The sequence below is a fragment of the Salvelinus alpinus genome, chromosome 28 (genome assembly GCF_045679555.1).
Source record: "Salvelinus alpinus chromosome 28, SLU_Salpinus.1, whole genome shotgun sequence".
NCBI lineage: Eukaryota > Metazoa > Chordata > Actinopteri > Salmoniformes > Salmonidae > Salvelinus > Salvelinus alpinus.
In genome coordinates this window covers 11,704,519-11,721,349 of record NC_092113.1, presented here as the reverse complement: position 1 = coordinate 11,721,349, position 16,831 = coordinate 11,704,519, and the positions used below count along the sequence as shown (strand labels likewise).

The 16,831-nt window shown below is 43.3% G+C and overlaps 1 protein-coding gene across 1 annotated transcript; it reads right to left on the bottom strand.

Annotated features, from left to right (window-relative positions):
• Nucleotides 1-2,961: 2,961 nt before the first annotated feature.
• chrna4b (cholinergic receptor, nicotinic, alpha 4b) lies at nt 2,962-13,704 on the bottom strand. The gene is given in 6 exon segments (XM_071371628.1): nt 2,962-3,516; nt 6,770-8,276; nt 9,727-9,836; nt 10,158-10,202; nt 13,559-13,683; nt 13,686-13,704. Coding segments are annotated over 6 exon segments (1,932 nt in total). The 3' UTR covers nt 2,962-3,390.
• Between the last annotated feature and the right edge of the window lie 3,127 nt (nt 13,705-16,831).

Sequence of the window (16,831 nt, the reverse complement as noted above, 5' to 3'; positions counted from 1 at the left end):
TGTAGTGTATGTGGACACCTGCTCGTCAAACATTTCATTCCAAAATCATGGGCATTAATATGGAGTTGGTCCCCCCTTTGCTGCTATAAAAGCCTCCACTTTTCTGGGAAGGCTTTCCACTAGATGTTGGAACATTGCTGCGGGAACTTGCTTCCATTCAGCCACAGCAGCATTAGTGAAGTCGGGCACTGATGTTGGGCGATTAAGCCTGGCTCGCAGTTGGCATTCCAATTCATCCCAAAGGTGTTCGATGTGGGTTGAGGTCAGGGCTTTGTTCAGGCCAGTCAAGTTCTTCCACACCAATCTTGACAAACCATTTCTGTATGGACCTCGCTTCATGCACGGAGGCATAGTCATGCTGAAACAGGAAAGGTCCTTCCCCAAATTGTTCCCAAAAAGTTGTAAGCACAGAATTGTCTAGAATGTCATTCGTTGTATGCTGTAGCATTAAGATTTCCCTTCACTGGAACTAAGGAGCCGAGCCCAAACCATGGAAAAGAGCCCCAGACCATTATTCTTCCTCCACCAAACTTTACAGTTGGCACTATACATACGGGCAGGTAGTGTTCTTCTGGCATCTGCCAAACCCAGATTCGTCTATTGGACTGCCAGATGGTGAAGCGTGATTCATCACTCCAGAGAGCGCATTTCCACTGCTCCAGAGTCCAATGGCGGCGAGTATTACTGTCCTGTGAAAATCCGAATGGGTCAGATCAGATCAGCTTGGCAATGGATGACAGTAACCAGACCCTCTCTCACCCACAGAAGGGACGAGGGAGCTGGTGGGGGGTTGACAGCTCACACCCTGTCGTAAATTAAAGGAGAGGAGATCCAGAGAACATCCCTCTCCAAATTAACACCTTTGTCTCCAGAGACTTTTCCCGCCGAAACTCTAACATGTTCTAAAGCGAATACTGGAAAAATATTCCTAACGTGAGGAGTGGTCTAGAGGCGAGCTAAAGAATAATAATTTCACATGGTTTGTTATTTTGTGATGTCATTAAGTGTTATAAAGGAAATATTGTAACTTTAAAAGTATATATACACCACATGTACAAAGTCTCCATCCTTTACGTTGTATATGAACTATGAAAAATGCTGACCGTATTTCTGTTAAGATAGGAATGTGAATTTAGGAGCCATGCGATAATTTGTCTCCTATAATCTTTGCACAGTAAGTATCCACACCCCGAGTGAGGTCAGAGAGCGTGTCAGCCTGATGGAACGTGTAAAGTGGTTTGAACCCTGAATACCAACACAAGGTGGAGAAGAGAACTCCCCTCAGACAATCACTGGTACAGCTGAATAGCTGTCCTAAGAAAGTATCTAGAAAAGCAAATTTAAGTGGGACCATTCTACTACTCTTCAAACCATCCTATTCTACTACTCTTCTCAAATCACCTTATTCTACTCATCATCACCAATGGGAACCGTCGACATGGCTGGCTAGCCCATCTTCCAAGGAGCATCTTCCGGAGTGAACAACAGTAGACGACAGGGGAGGGGAGACCCCTTTTGGACAATCAGAGCCTTACAAGTGTGCCGCTGAAAGGCCCAACACCCTTCCTAAGGAGGGCTGGTTCCGACAGAGATCCACAGCGTACGAAGGCATATAAAAATAAATACATTCATGATTTCTTACTCCAAACTGCCGGCGGTTCGTGTGCAAAGTATATGGTTACTGTGAGAGTAGTTCCTAAAATGTATCAACGATAAGTGTCTCTTTCTCTCCCTCTCCATGTTGTTGTGTAAGAAGCAGCCATATGTTGTGTCAGTCTGCTAGGGACTTTTTCCTAATGTATTAAGTGTATATGTTTATCCTGTGTTATCATTTAGTTAGCTAGTAAATAAATAATTAAACCAATTTGTGCAGTACTGAATCATAAGTAAGGCTGGGTTTTTTGCAGATGCAGGAAATTACGACTGTTCAGAATGATGATATGATACGAGGTTATGCTTAATACGTTGACTGTTTTATGGATGTGATAGGTAAAGTTTAAATTGGGAGATGGTAACTCTTTCAACAACCACTCTCGTGGTGCCCCAAATTCCTAATGAGTTAATTGTTACATGATTCATTTAGTAGGGTAACAATTAAACATAGTTAGTTGATTAGATAAATAACAGTCATCAGATTAATGAAAGTAAAGTCACGACACACCACTCCAGCCAACGCTTGGCATTGCGCATGGTGATCTTAGGCTTGAGTGAGGCTGCTCGGCCATTGAAACCCATTTCATGAAGATCCCATTGCTTCCAGAGGCAGTTTGGAACTCGGTAATGAGTGTTGCAACCGAGGACAGATGATATTTATGTGCTTCAGCAGTTTCCACTTCATAATAACAGCACTTACAGTTGACCGGGGCAGCTCTAGCAGGGCAGAAATTTGACGAACTGACTTGTTGGAAAGGTGGCATCCTATGATGATGCCACGTTGAAAGTCACTGAGCTCTTCAGTAAGGCCATTCTACTGCCAATGTTTGTCAATGGAGATTGCATGGCTGTGTGCTCAATTGTATACACCTGTCTGCAACTGGAGTAGCTGAAATAGCTGAATCTACTAATTTGAAAGGGTGTCCACATACTTTTGAATATATCATTTATGTCATCAGGCAAAATTAAATATCAGATAAACAAACTGTGATAGGATGTGATTTTTCCTGATGAACCACACATTTCTGTTATTTTTTTACATTACCCTCCATTTAATTGAAACAGATTCATTTAAGTTTCAGCATTTCAAGCTAATGAATCAGAAACCTTCCATGTCACCTCTGACACTGGTGTGTGTGTGTGTGTGTGTGTGTGTGTGTGTGTGTGTGTGTGTGTGTGTGTGTGTGTGTGTGTGTGTGTGTGTGTGTGTGTGTGTGTGTGTGTGTGTGTGTGTGTGTGTGTGTGTGTGTGTGTGTGTGTGTGTGTGTGTGTGTGTGTGTGTGTGTGTGTGTGTGTGTGTGTGTGTGTGTGTGTGTACGCGCACGTAGGCCAGCCCATCCTTAGAGTAATTCGTTATACATTGGTGAGGACTTGGGCTACGCAGCTCAATGTCAAAATTGAATTTTGAAGGATGTTTTCACTGTCAGCCTTTTGGCCTCATAAAGAATTCATATGCTCTGTGGAATCAATGAAAGACACACCCCCCCCATGTCTCAGTGAATAACCTCATGATAACCTGTGCAAAATGGCAACCGCAAATAAAGACAGTGGCTTACACGTTCAATCTAAAAAGCAACAAAAAAGGCATAAAATACAAATCAACCACTATTAGAAAACCTAGAAAGATATTGGCCTAGAGAGACTCACAGGTAACTTTGCATTGTAACTCCGTGTCTCTTGTCTTTAATCTCGGAATCGGACTTCCACACGGTTTCATTGTGTCTGGAATCTAGGTTTCTAGATCATTCCAGCCAGCCAAGGAGGAAGGAATAGTCCCAGTGTTCCCAATATACACACTAGTACAAACATCCAGAGAAATATCCTGTCAATGACCATGGCCACATACTTCCAGTCCTCCTTTACCTGATGGAGAAGAAGAAAAGAGATGAGATGGTCATTTCGAATATCCACACCACACCGCACATACATTTTACAGGCTGTCAATTTCTGCCCTTGATTGATTCCTCGCGAATGGATGATTTTTTTCATTACAAGGGGAAGCTATCCCTTCAATGTCAGTCATTCCCAGCTTGCTTATGAAATATTCAGGACAACATTGTTAAGCCTTATTTGTTTCAAAGAGAAGTACAGTGATCCCTCGCCACTTCGCGGTTCACTTATCGCGGATTCGCTATTTCGCGGATTTTCATAATGCATTTTTTTTTTTTTTTTGGTGCATTGTGCTCTGCATTCTGATTCGCTAAAAACTCACTCCCGCTTCTTGTATCAAAACATGCTACGAATTGTGCTATCATTTTGTCGTCTCGTGCAGTTATGTGTACGTACATAAAACAGCTTGGCAAATTTACATTAAGTTGGCCAGGAAGGAAGGAAGGACTAACGCTTGGTCGCTTAGCAACCATGGTGCGAATGGCCACTGAACTTAAGCGAGTAGCTGAGGAATGGGACCCTTTGATGAGCCGTTCATTACAGTTCTCCAACGTAATCGATGGTGGCATGTCGGTGTACAAGGATCTTTTTGCAAAGAAGAAAAAAGAGCGACAACAGCTGCCTATCACTATGTTCTTCTCCCGAACAAACACACCTGCACCACGGGCTTCAGAAGAAGAGAACACTGCAGAGCGCAGTCAGGATGCAGCGGCCCAGTCTGAAGAGCAGTGAAACGGCCTACACGTGAGTCACTGTATTTGTATACATGTAATAGTTGCTAATTGTAAAAAAAAAAAAAAGTTTTCTATTTCGCGGATTTCACTTATCGCGGGTCATTTTCGGAACGTAACCCCCGCGATAAACGAGGGATTACTGTATACACTGGCTAGAGCTCCTGGCCATATACTTTAGCTACATTGTGCTACTATCTTTTGCAGAGACCACCAATCTTTGCCTGAGAATTGCCCTGGCCTGTCTATTCAGCAGCTTCTCTTCACAGTAGAAACAATCCTCGATTGCTAATCAAAGGTTGTCTGTGTCACACCTGTTTGCCTATGACTCATCTATCGATATATCTTTACCAAGGACTTCAAAGTGATTTGCTGCCTATTGGTTTTCTGCTCGCAATACCACAACCCTGGTGTGCTTCAATAGAAAACACAGGAACTTTGTCTCAAGGACACCTGGAAAGGCTTGAATTGTCAAATTTAGGGGAGCGGCCATCCATTAAATATGAATGAATGGATTTGGCAAGGTAGTGAGAAAAGTCTCAAATGTAATTTTTTCTGAATACCCCAGAGCTAAACCTTACTTTTACCTAAAGCCTTTTCATGTGGATCATGACTACAATATACAGTATATCAGGGGTCTCCAACCTTTTCTAGCATTACTTTAAAAAAATGAAACGTGTTGCGAGCTGTTTGTTTTTGCTAGCTTTCAAATAGGTACATTCTTCTCCTCGCCCCTGCAACTCTTCCCCAGGTCTTTGGTGTACAAGATAAAGTAGTGCACTATGTTTTCTGTCAATAGACCTGGTAAAATAATGGTTAATAAACAACTCTAAGGGGGGGGCCCATAAAATCTGTTTTATATTTTCCCAAATTAAATTATTATTTTTACTCTCAAAATTACAATTGTAAGAGAGAAACAACGAAATTGGATGTTCTGAGTCCTTGTCAATGCTTAAATCACAGACACATTTTTTTGAAAACTAACAAATAGATTTTTGAGTGTAATTTCCCTTAAATTGTGCATCTAACCCTATTACAGGGGCTGAGTCACTGGCTTACTGGTGCTCTTTCTTGCCGTCCCTAGGAGTGGGTTGAGTCACTGACGTGATATTCCTGTCCGGATTGGCGCCCCCCTTGGGTTGTGCCGTGGAGGAGATCTTCGTGGGCTGTACTCGGCCTTGTCTCAGGATGGTAAGTTAGTGGTTGAAGATATCCCTCTTGTGGTGTGGGGGCTGTGCTTTGGCAAAGTGGGTGGGGTTATATCCTGCCTGTTATATCCTGCCACAGTGTCTCCCGACCCCTCCTGTCTCGTCTCAGCCTCGAATATTTACGCTGCAGTAATTTATGTGTCGGTGGGCTAGGGTCAGTCTGTTATATCTGGAGTATTTCTCCTGTCTTATCCGGTGTCCTGTGTGAATTTAAGGATGCTCCCTCTAATTCTCTCTCTTTTTCTCTTTTTCTCTCTCTCTTTCTTTCTTTCTCTCTTTCTTTCTTTTCTCTCTTTCTCTCTCAGAGGACCTGAGCCCTAGGACCATGCCTCAGGACTACCTGGCCTGATGACTACTTGCTGTCCCCAGTCCACCTGGTCATGCTGCTGCTCCAGTTTCAACTGATCTGCCTGCGGCTATGGAACCCTGACCTGTTCACCGGACGTGCTACCTGTCCCAGACATGCTGTTTTCAACTCTCTAGAGACAGCAGGAGCAGTAGAGATACTCTAATTGATCGGCTATGAAAAGCCAACTGACATTTACTCCTGAGGTGCTGACCTGTTGCACCCTCGACAACCACTGTGATTATTATTATTTGACCCTGCTGGTTTTAGGCTGGGTTTCTCTACAGCATTTTGTGATATCAGCTGATGTAAGAAGGGCTTCATAAATACATATGATTGATTGATCAAGCGTGTGAGGAATGTGCCGGTCTAGCAATGGTTCTGTACTGCTGCTGCTCATTTCATGGCAAAGTTTGCAAATAACAAATAATAGATACAAATGATGTACTTACTCATGAAATACTTCTGCCAGGTAAGTGTACTTTGTAGTTAACATTTAATTGAGACAGTTTTGTGGAAAGTATGTCCTTCAACCCACAAGACGGTTATCAAATCAACTGGCTACACACGTAGTGATAGACAAACGCACGCACCACAATATTGCTGAAAATGTACTGGATGATATTGTGTTAGGTTTGGCTTTTTAAGCCAATAGTGGCAAACCAGGGGTGGGAGAATTTCAATGTTTTGTTGATTTGAGAGTAGCTGGGAGCTTGTGGTGTCTGATACTTGTGAGATTTGTTTATGACAGTTTGCAATGGAAAGCGTGACAATTGCATGTATTTTCAGAATTGTTTGGCGAGCTACTCATATGTGGGCTGCAAGCTACAGTGCTAGTAGCTTGCGATCAACCTGTTGGAGACCCCTGCAGTATATCAAGTCATAGGGCAACCTTGCAAATTAAGGAACTCTGACAGAAAAGGTAATGTCAACAAACTCACTGAGAAGTCGGCGTCCTCTGCCCTGAGGTGGTCAGCGATGTACTGCACACCCTCTATGGCCCTTCTCATCGACGGGGATATTCTGGGGACCATGGTTTCCCGGATCACTAGATCAACAGTGGGCTCTGTGGAGGAGGCTCTAGCTAGTTGGTCTAGCAGAACCTGTCTCTTTAGCCTTCCTTCACCTACAGCCTCTCGGCCCTTGCCACCACCAGCAACCCCACCCCCTTCCTCGTGCAGGCAGCAGTACTGGAAGCTGTGGGAGCGGCAGCGGTGCCCGACCCTTTGGGGGGGCTCCCAGTTAGGCTCCCTCTGGTGGTCAAACACGTGCTCTACACTGTGGCTCCGCCCGTTGGTGGACAGTATTTGTGGCTCGTCCCGGGGAAGAGAGTGAACTGGACCCAGGGGACCCAGCGGCAGAGACGGGGGGGAGGATGACGGAGTGGAGGAGTGGGTTGAGCAGGACAAAGGGGAGGCAGTGTTCCCGAGTTTGCCAGGCTCCTCCAGGAGGATGGAGTACTGGCTGGAAGGGGAGCGGCAGAAGAGCTGGGGGGCCTTGAGGGGGTGCTCCTCCAAGGGCAGGCCCTGGGTAGGAGAGGGAGATGGTGAAGGGGAAAGGGCTAGGATGTTGGAGCTGTCAGAGGGGGTGGCAGGCAGTGTGTGTCCCAGCTGTCCTAGCTGTCCTAGCTGTCCTAGCCCCGTTTCCACCCCGGCCCAGAAAGACTGCGACTGACTGGCTGCTGTCGAGGAGCTGGTCCGGTGCATCATCTCAATCAGCTTCCGGCAGTTCTGCTTGGCTGTGGCCGGTGGCCGCTTCATGAAAAGCACACGAGGCACCAGGTCCAGGAAGACCCGGCGCACCCAGTGCGACATGCCGTGTGTGCGCGGCGAGCGGTGGTGCACGTTGAGCACAAAGACGGTGATGATAATCGAGAGGGTGACGAAGATCATTGTGAAGAGGAGGTACTCGCCGATGAGCGGGATGACCAGCGAGGTGGATGGGATGATCTCGGTAATGAGCAAGAGGAAGACGGTGAGAGACAGCAACACAGAGATACACAGGGTGATCTTCTCGCCACACTGGGAGGGCAGATAGAAGACCAAGACAGTCAGACAGGAGATCAACAGACATGGTATAATCAGGTTGATGGTGTAGAAGAGCGGCAGCCTGCGGATGATGAAGTAATAGGTGATGTCGGGGTAGATCTCGGTGCAGCACTCGTACTTCTTGGTGTTGTACTTGCCCACAGCGTTGATGATCACCCACTCGCCGCTCTCCCAGTAGTCCATCTGGTCCACATCACTGGCTATGCTGATCAAGTCGATCTTGGCACGGTCGTAAGTCCACGAGCCAAACTTCATCTTGCAGTTCTGCTGGTCGAAGGGGAAGAAGGTGACGTCAATGCTGCAGGAGGACTTGTAGATGGCCGGTGGCATCCATTTGATGCGTCCGTCGTAGAACAGGTGGGCCTTGGTCAGGTGGGTCACCGCGAAGTCACCATCAGCGCTACAGAGGAAATACATTAGAGAAGTAGCAACCCCTTGATTGTGTTATTCATGCAATATCATCATTGGAAATATGGCAGTTACTTTAAGGATTTAGTCTACAAATACTATATGGACCATTTACATTTTTTTTTTACTTTGCGTGCATTTCTTAAGTCAGCATTGGTTTCCAGACTTATATTAGCACTGAGCATTTGTGAAGAATTTAACAGATCAAAACCCAGTGTATATTCATGAACAATTTTACACAATACAAAACTATATTATCACTGACTGCATGTCAGGTACAATAAGGAACACACCAGCAAACACAATTTTTGAGGAACAACTGCCATTTAACTACAAAATGCATGTACTCATGTACTGAGTTTGCAAAATTCCCAAATGCATTTTGCCTGCCTGCTGCCAACAGTAAATGTAATTTGTGTACTACTAATAATTGACTGAGCTTTGAACTCATGCTTCCATGTTTGCATGGACTATTTTCACATTAGACCACACATGTTCATTTGTTGATTTCATGAAACTAAAAGTCTGGATGCAATGAACTGCGAAAGGTGATGATGTTTCTTTGTGATATCCAATCATTCACAAATGTCTGTATGGTTTACCTAGCCACCAGCCCAGTTATGAAAACCCAGCTGCAGGTTAGAAATCCAATCTAGCTATCCTTATCAGCTTACTGTCCTTTTACAGGATGTAAAACGTGTCCACCAGTGAGTATCAGTCAAAGGGATGCATGTTGTCTTTGACCTCCCAAAGCACATCCAATCACATTTTGTCCCCTATTCCCCTCCTAGTGTATTGCATTGTGCAATGTAATAAATCAAATACGTTTTGTTTATGACCAGGCCCATTTTGACTGACTTCTCTCCGATCTATTTTAGCCAAATTAAGAAATGACATAGGACGAAAGATTTGGCTCGATGCTTAAACATATTTCCAGCTGTTCTTAAACTCATCCCATTTGTTGTGAAGGGATTTCCCCAAACCGCAATCGTTACTCATCAACACAGCGGTCTATATAAGACAATATACATAAGCCGGTTCTGGTTTTCCTTTTTCGTTCAGTCCACGCATTCAGTTCCACTCTATAACGGTGACAAATGGTAATGATCAGTCTACTCTGGAGAACACTTGAGGGGGCAAAAGCGAGGGGCTGAGGGCATAACTACTAAATCCACCCCATATGTTCACTATTGGAATGACCCTTGAGATGGGGAAGCTGACTCATGCAGGTCCCAATGGGGATTCCCCAGAGTGGAACTGAGGGACAGACTAAGCGAAAAAGGAGTCGGAATTCGGAATCGAAAATCCGAATATGCATCAGTCAATATTGATGTCTTTCAAAACAAGTTGCTGTCCTGCTGTCAAACTATTAGACTGTTAGTTTCGGTACACCTTAGGCAACTTGTTTGAAGTGAAGGATTGCCCAAAAACAAGTACTTTACTTGTTATAAAGCACAATATCAGGCCTCCAGATGATTTCCGAGGGGATGCGGATGGAGGTGACATTCTCGTACTCCTCTGGGTTCCAGCGGAGTTTATAATCATTCCACTCCTGCGGTGAATAAAGATGAAATGTTCTATTCATGCAGGCACGTTACATTACAAATAATATATGTCAAAGGTAAATGTGCAATACTATCATGCCAATTGCTCTTGCCGTGACCGCACTCTCCGAGGGTGTGTTGGAATATGTAAAATATACATTTTCATTTCACACATGCATATAATACACACTTAGATAAGCACCCACCCACCTAATTATAATTATTTTTTAATTATAGTTCATAGAGATCAATTATATTCTATTCGTGTTCTATTTAATTCTATGGTACAGTTCATGTACAATGGAGCTCTGCATTTGATTCAAACGTACTTGTTTCACCCAGACGTTGGTCGTCATCATCTGGTTCTTCTCGTCCTGTTTGCACAAAAAGAAGGATGGAGTTGAAGGGTGTACCGTTAAAAATAAAAATATATATACTGTGCCTTCGGAAGGTATTCAGACCCTTTGACTTTTCCAAATGTTGTTACATTACAGCCTTGTTCTAAAATGGTTTAAGTAAAAAAAAATCATCAGCGATCTACACACAATACCCCAAAATGACAAAGCATAAACAGGTTTTTAGAAAAGTTGCACATTTATTAACAATTAAAAACTAAAATTTCCATTTACATTAGTAATCAGACCCTTTGCTATTAGACTCTAAATTGAGCTCAGGTGCATCCTGTTTCAATTGATCATCCTTGAGATGTTTCTACGACTTGATTGGAGTCCACCTGTGGTAAAATTTTATTGATTGGACATGATTTGGAAAGGCACACACTTGTCTATATAAGGTTCCATAGTTGACAGTGCGTGTCAGAGCAAAAACCAAACCATGAAGGAATTGTGCGTAGAGCTCCGAGACAGGATTGTGTCGAGGCACAGATCTGGGGAAGGGTACCAAAAAATGTCTCCAGCATTAAAGGTCCCCAAGAACACAGTGGCCTCCATCATTCTTAAATGGAAGAAGTTTGGAACCACCAAGACTCTTCCAAGAGCTGGCCGCCCAGCCAAACTGAGCAATCAGGGGAGAAGGGCCTTGGTCAGGGAGGTGACCAAAAACCCTATGGTAACTCTGACAAAGCTCTAGAGTTCCTCTGTGGAGATGGGAGAACCTTCCAGAAGAACAACTCTCTCTGCAGCACTCCACCAATCAGGCCTTTATGGTAGAGTGGCCAAACAGAAGCCACTCCTCAGTAAAAGGCACATAACAGCCCGCTTGCAGTTTGCCAAAAGGCACCTAAAGTCTCTCAGACCATGAGAAACAAGAGCCCCTGGTCTGATGAAATCAAGATTGAACTCTATGGCCTGAATGCCAAGCTTCATGTCTGGAGGAAACCTGGCACCATCCCTACGGTGAAGCATGGTGGTGGCAGCATCATGTGCGGGGATGTTTTTCAGCAGTAAGGATTAGTCAGGATCGAGGCAAAGATGAACGGAGCAAAGTACAGAGAGATCCTTGATGAAAATCTGCTCCAGAGCGATCAGGACCTCCGACTGGGTGGAAGGTTCACCTTCCAACAGGACAACGACCCTAAGCACACAGCTAAGACAACGCAGGAGTGTCTTCGGGACAAGTCTCTGAATGTCCTTGAGTGGCCCAGCCAGAGCCCTGACATGAACCCAATCGAACATCTCTAGAGAGACTTGAAAATAGCTGTGCAGCAATGCTCCCCATCCAACCTGACAGAGCTTGAGAGGAACTGTAGAGAAGAATGGGAGAAACTCCCCAAATACAGGTGTGCCAAGCTTGTAGCGTCATACCTATGAAGGCTCAATACTGTAATCGCTGCCAAAGGTGCTTCAAGAAAGTACTGAGTAAAAGTTCTGAATACTTATGTAAATGTGATATTTTTTATTTTTATTTTTATAAATTGGCAAAAATGTCTAAAAACCTGTTGTTGCTTTGTCATATTAGGGGTATTGTGTGTACATTGATGAGGAAAAAAAACAATTCAATCGATTTTAGAATAAGGCTAACGTAACAAAATGTGGAAAAAGTCAAGAGGTCTGAATACTTTACCAAGGCACTGTGTGTATTTGTATATATATATCTATATCATTTTTTTCTTCCAAAAACATTCTTACTCTATAGACACATAAGGTCACACAAATATTCAGGGAGATTGCGCTGCTTTGCCTCAAATTACCTACTAATGTCAACTTTGGTGTGGGAGGTAGCGTAGCGGTTAGAGCGTTGGGACAGTAACCAAAAGGTGGAAAAATCTGCTGTTCTGCCCTTGAGCAAGGCAGTTAGTCCCCACAACAACTGCTCCCTGGGAGTCAATGATGTGGACCTTGATTAAGGCAGCCCCCTGCACCTCTCTTTGTGTTAAAACTGCAATATGTCATTTAGTGGGCGTCCCGACCAAATTCATATTGAAATCTGCGTTATAGATCTGTTATTTTCATTGAAAGCAAGTCTAAGAAGCGGTAGATCAGTTCTATGTGCGATATTTCAATTCTTGCCATTCTTAAGTTTAATTTTTGCATCTTTTACTTTAGGTTTTGTACATCGGCTTCAAATGAGCTGAAAACACATTATTGTGGGTTATTGAAAATATACTTCACAGCGGTTTAGATGGTACAATGATAAACTGAAATTAGGCAAACTATTAGAATTTTTGCAACCAGGAAATGGTGGAGCGATTTCTGCATATTGAACCTTTAAATGCAGAAGACACATTTCGGTTGAATGCATTCAGTTGTGCAACTGACAAGGTATCCCCTTTTCCTCCTTTCAAAATTCTTATCAAGATGTTCCAAGATGAATATTTGGGTTAAAGTATGCATAGTGGTGAATAATGTATGATAATACAGTCCTGTAAAGCATTTTGAAAACCCAAACAATATGCTACCCACAAGTGCTTGTTGAATTTCTAATGAGCAGCTTTTTGGTCCCTAAACCCCTATGTCCTATTTGTCCCAAGAAAGCCATATGCTTCATGACTAAGTTACATAATAAACATTAGACAAATGTGTGAATACAACACAACGTAACATTCCTTTTGGAGAAAAAAAATCTGCCTGTGTTCTCTGTTCACAAGTCCCACACATGGTCTCCAGAGCTGAGCTGTCACTTCTTCTCACAGGTATCTTTTTCCCAATATACCACCCTGCTGCCTGAGAGGACTGAGACAGGACTATGAGGACGCCCTTGGGTAATCTTTGGCTGGTAATTCTAGCCAGAAATGACTCGTTTAGAGGCAGCAAAGCAGGCAAGTGGAGAGAGTAAGCCTTTTAATTGTGTGTCAACATTGTGAGGACCATCCCCTTAGGAAACATGGTACACAAGTTTAATCTAAAGCTTTTAATTAATGAGTTAAAGGCTGTGAAGACCAATGATTGTATTTGCCTTTTAAAATCCAACCCGCGGTATAGGTTTAGGGGGGGGGGGGGGTGCAAGCGCTTTAAAATTCTTGAAATGAAGGGTCCTGGCATAGGTCTTGCCCCTGAGACATGGCTATAGACTCATATGGTTTCACAACCAGTCTTCAACCATGTTTCAGCCTATCAATAAGACTAAAAACAGATCAAGTCATGTTTGAAAAAAGTATATTGCACTACAGTGTGGCCAAACACAGTGAATCCTAACTTCTACCGAAATCACTAGTTTCCTTTTGACACGTGGAAATTTGACTGAAGTTTAAGTTAAAGATTTCACCCCAGTGCATCTGTCAATCACAACAAAATGATGTGAATAACTATAGGAGTTGTTTGAGTTTGCTAACCACGTCGATGAGCTGGGCGATGGAGAGGCCAAAGTGAACCAGCACCACGTCGGAGGTGTTGGCCACAGGCCGGGACAGCTTGTTGTAGTGGGCAAACAGGTTCTTGAGAAGCCTCTCCTCAGCGGCATGGGCAGCATGGAAAGCATGGACCCGGGGTCCACCAAGAGGACACACTGGGGGGAGGAAGAAAGACAATAGTCAGGGTGTCCAGTTCCACACACAGCTTCGGAGAACAACAAGCTACTGCATTTTGGTACAGTATCAAATGAAAGTGTTTGAAAATAGATCCTAGGCCACTGCTTACTTGGGCTACATACAGTGGACAAGTGAATGTTTAGGCTGACCCTCTGTGAAATACCCTCTGTGATATTCATTTATCATTAACTCAATAACCTACTGTCGTCACTTTTCTAATGGTATTTTTTGTTTCAGGGTATTAATATTATGTAATGAAAAACATATACCCATGTGCAATCAGGAAGTAAATTGTTGTCTTTTCATACAAGTCAGACAACAATCGTCTAGTATCTCACTCCTGATGCTTGGCTAGTACCTACCAACTATTTTGCTACTTTGATTTGACATTACCATCATTAATGATGGGAATGAGCTCTCCAGAAGGAGTTAATGATGGGAATGGGCTCTCCAGAAGGAGTTAATGATGGGTATGAGCTCTCCAGAAGGAGTTAATGATGGGAATGAGTTAACTCCTTCTGGAGAGCCCATTCCCATGTCTATTATCCTTTTTAGATTATTGGATTCTTTTAACCTTTACACATACTTTTGCATTGGACCTTTAACTCCCCTACATTTAAACACAGAGTACAATCCTGTGTGTCATCTAAAAAGAGAGATCTATTAGACGCAGAAATTGAGAGGTCACACATATGCAACACCCCTCCCCCCACCAAAAGCTCATATCTTATAATGAGTTTCTCTCAAGCAGACAGCCATCATAAAAACGGCTCTTTGCATTTGGATAGGAGGTGTAATCTGAAGAAGGGAGACCTCTGCTGAGTGTTGGTGTCACGGCCGTCGTCGGAAGGAGACCAAGGTGCAGCGTGGTGAGCGTTAATTTTAATTTATTTTAGTAAATGTCGCCAACAAAACAAGAAACAAAGAAATAACCGTGAAGCTTACAGGGCATAGTGCCACTAACAAAGATAACTACTCACAATCCCAAAAGGAAAAAAGGCTGCCTAAGTATGATTCCCAATCAGAGACAACGATATACAGCTGTCCCTGATTGAGAACCATACCCGGCCAAAACATAGAAATATAACACATAGAATACCCACCCTAATCACACCCTGGCCTAACCAAAATAGAGACTAAAAACCCTCTCTATGGCCAGGGCGTGACAGTTGGCATATGGTAACATAAGACAGTATCAGATCGAGAGAGAGAAGGAAGCAGAAGAGGATAAAAAAAAAAGGAATGAAGGCTGAAGGCAGTTGGAGTACGTTGTTTCTCTCACGCTTATACATGCTGATGGCGCGATCAGACGAAACGCCTCTCATCCCTCGCTTTCTCTCTCTCTTTTCTTTCTTCCCCTCTCTTTCTCTCTTTTCTTTCTTCCCCGCTCTCTCTCCCTCGTCTCAGTAGCTCTCTCTCTCACCATCTCTTCCTCTCTCTCTTTCCCCCCTCTCTTTCCCCTAACTCTCTCTTTCTCTGTCCCTCCCCCTCTCTCTCCCTCCCATTCGGCTCAGATGAGTGAACTCAATTACATCCCTCCTTTTTAGAATCGGCTCACATAGCAGGGAGGATGACCTAACGATGTCTGAGAACAATTAGGAGAGGAGTGAGAGCAAAGTCTGGGGGATGTTTAAGCCCAGTCTTTTATTTATTCATTATTTCTCTGCCATTGCACATGTATTGAGTACTGTACATACACAGCCCTATATGATGTTAATTGCCAAGTCAAACAGACTTCTGCAAAGATACCTAAGTATGAACATTAACAATGGTGAGTCGGTGACACCGTGCATCTTAGTATGCTGCCCTTACACTCAGGTCCTCATCTCCACTCAATCAAAGTTGATGGGCCGTCCTTCAGTTGCCTGGAATCTGGCATCCTCTTCTATTTTTAAAGGCTCAGGATCAATAACGTATTAAATAGATATACTTCCTTTTTCTTCTCTCCGTTTTACACCTGGATCAGTTTGACATGTCCAGACACCGGACAACCTTGACACGATCCAGGGAAACCTTTCATTCCAATAACTGCTGGGAGGGACAGGTATGTTTGACCCTATCGTTGGATTTTGACTTACAAGCTTTGTCGCAGACAAAACAAGAGATATGCATCCTGCATGGCTTCTCAATAGATACAAGTTTATTTTCAACACTGAGGGTAGGTGTCTATATCAGTCTTATTTTGGCTCTTGATAGACTGTCCTTTACAATGGGATCACACCCCCCCCGAGGTGCCTTATTGCTATTATAAACTGGTTACCAACATAATTAGAGCAGTAAAAATAAATGTTGTCAAACCTGTGGTATACGGTCTGATATACCACGGCTGTCAGCCAATCAGCATTCAGGGCTTGAACCACCCAGTTTATAATTTCTCTTAAACGATTACCATCATCCTCACTGTGTAATTGTGAATGAAATCTGTTTACTGTAAAACAATTACTTCTTTTAACTGACACAACTAGATGAAAAGCTTCTGTATATCTGAATGTGACTGGTAAAGACTGGTATGGGTCTCTCCTGTAAAATACATTTGTGCTGTTCATGTGACATATAAGGTAAGTGGTTTCCTTTGGCTTGTATGAATATTAAGTGTACCTAAATCTGTCCTCCTTATGATGAATATGTTTTCATTAGTCAATAGTGTATGCACAGCACAGGAGGCTGCTGAGGGGAGGACGGCTCATAATAATGTCTGGAACGGCGCTAATGGAATGGTATCAAACACATGGAAACCAGCCGTTACCACAAGCCCATCCTCCCCAATTAAGGTGCCACCAACCTACTGTGATGCACACCATATTCCAGCTCCCTCACAACAACTCAATCCAAACAACAAGCACAACAGGGAATCCGTCCCTCAAAAGCAGGCTTCAAATCAACATGATCCATAATGAAAATGTGTCATTGCAAATCATTGTGATAAACAACTGATATTGTGTGGGGTGTATATATTTGAGAATATTTGATATTACATTTGTTATGGATCGCATTGCAAATATGCACATCTGTAACATACAATTCATGTTTTATCATTACATAATCTAAACCATTTACAATCTATAGGAAACTGTAAAG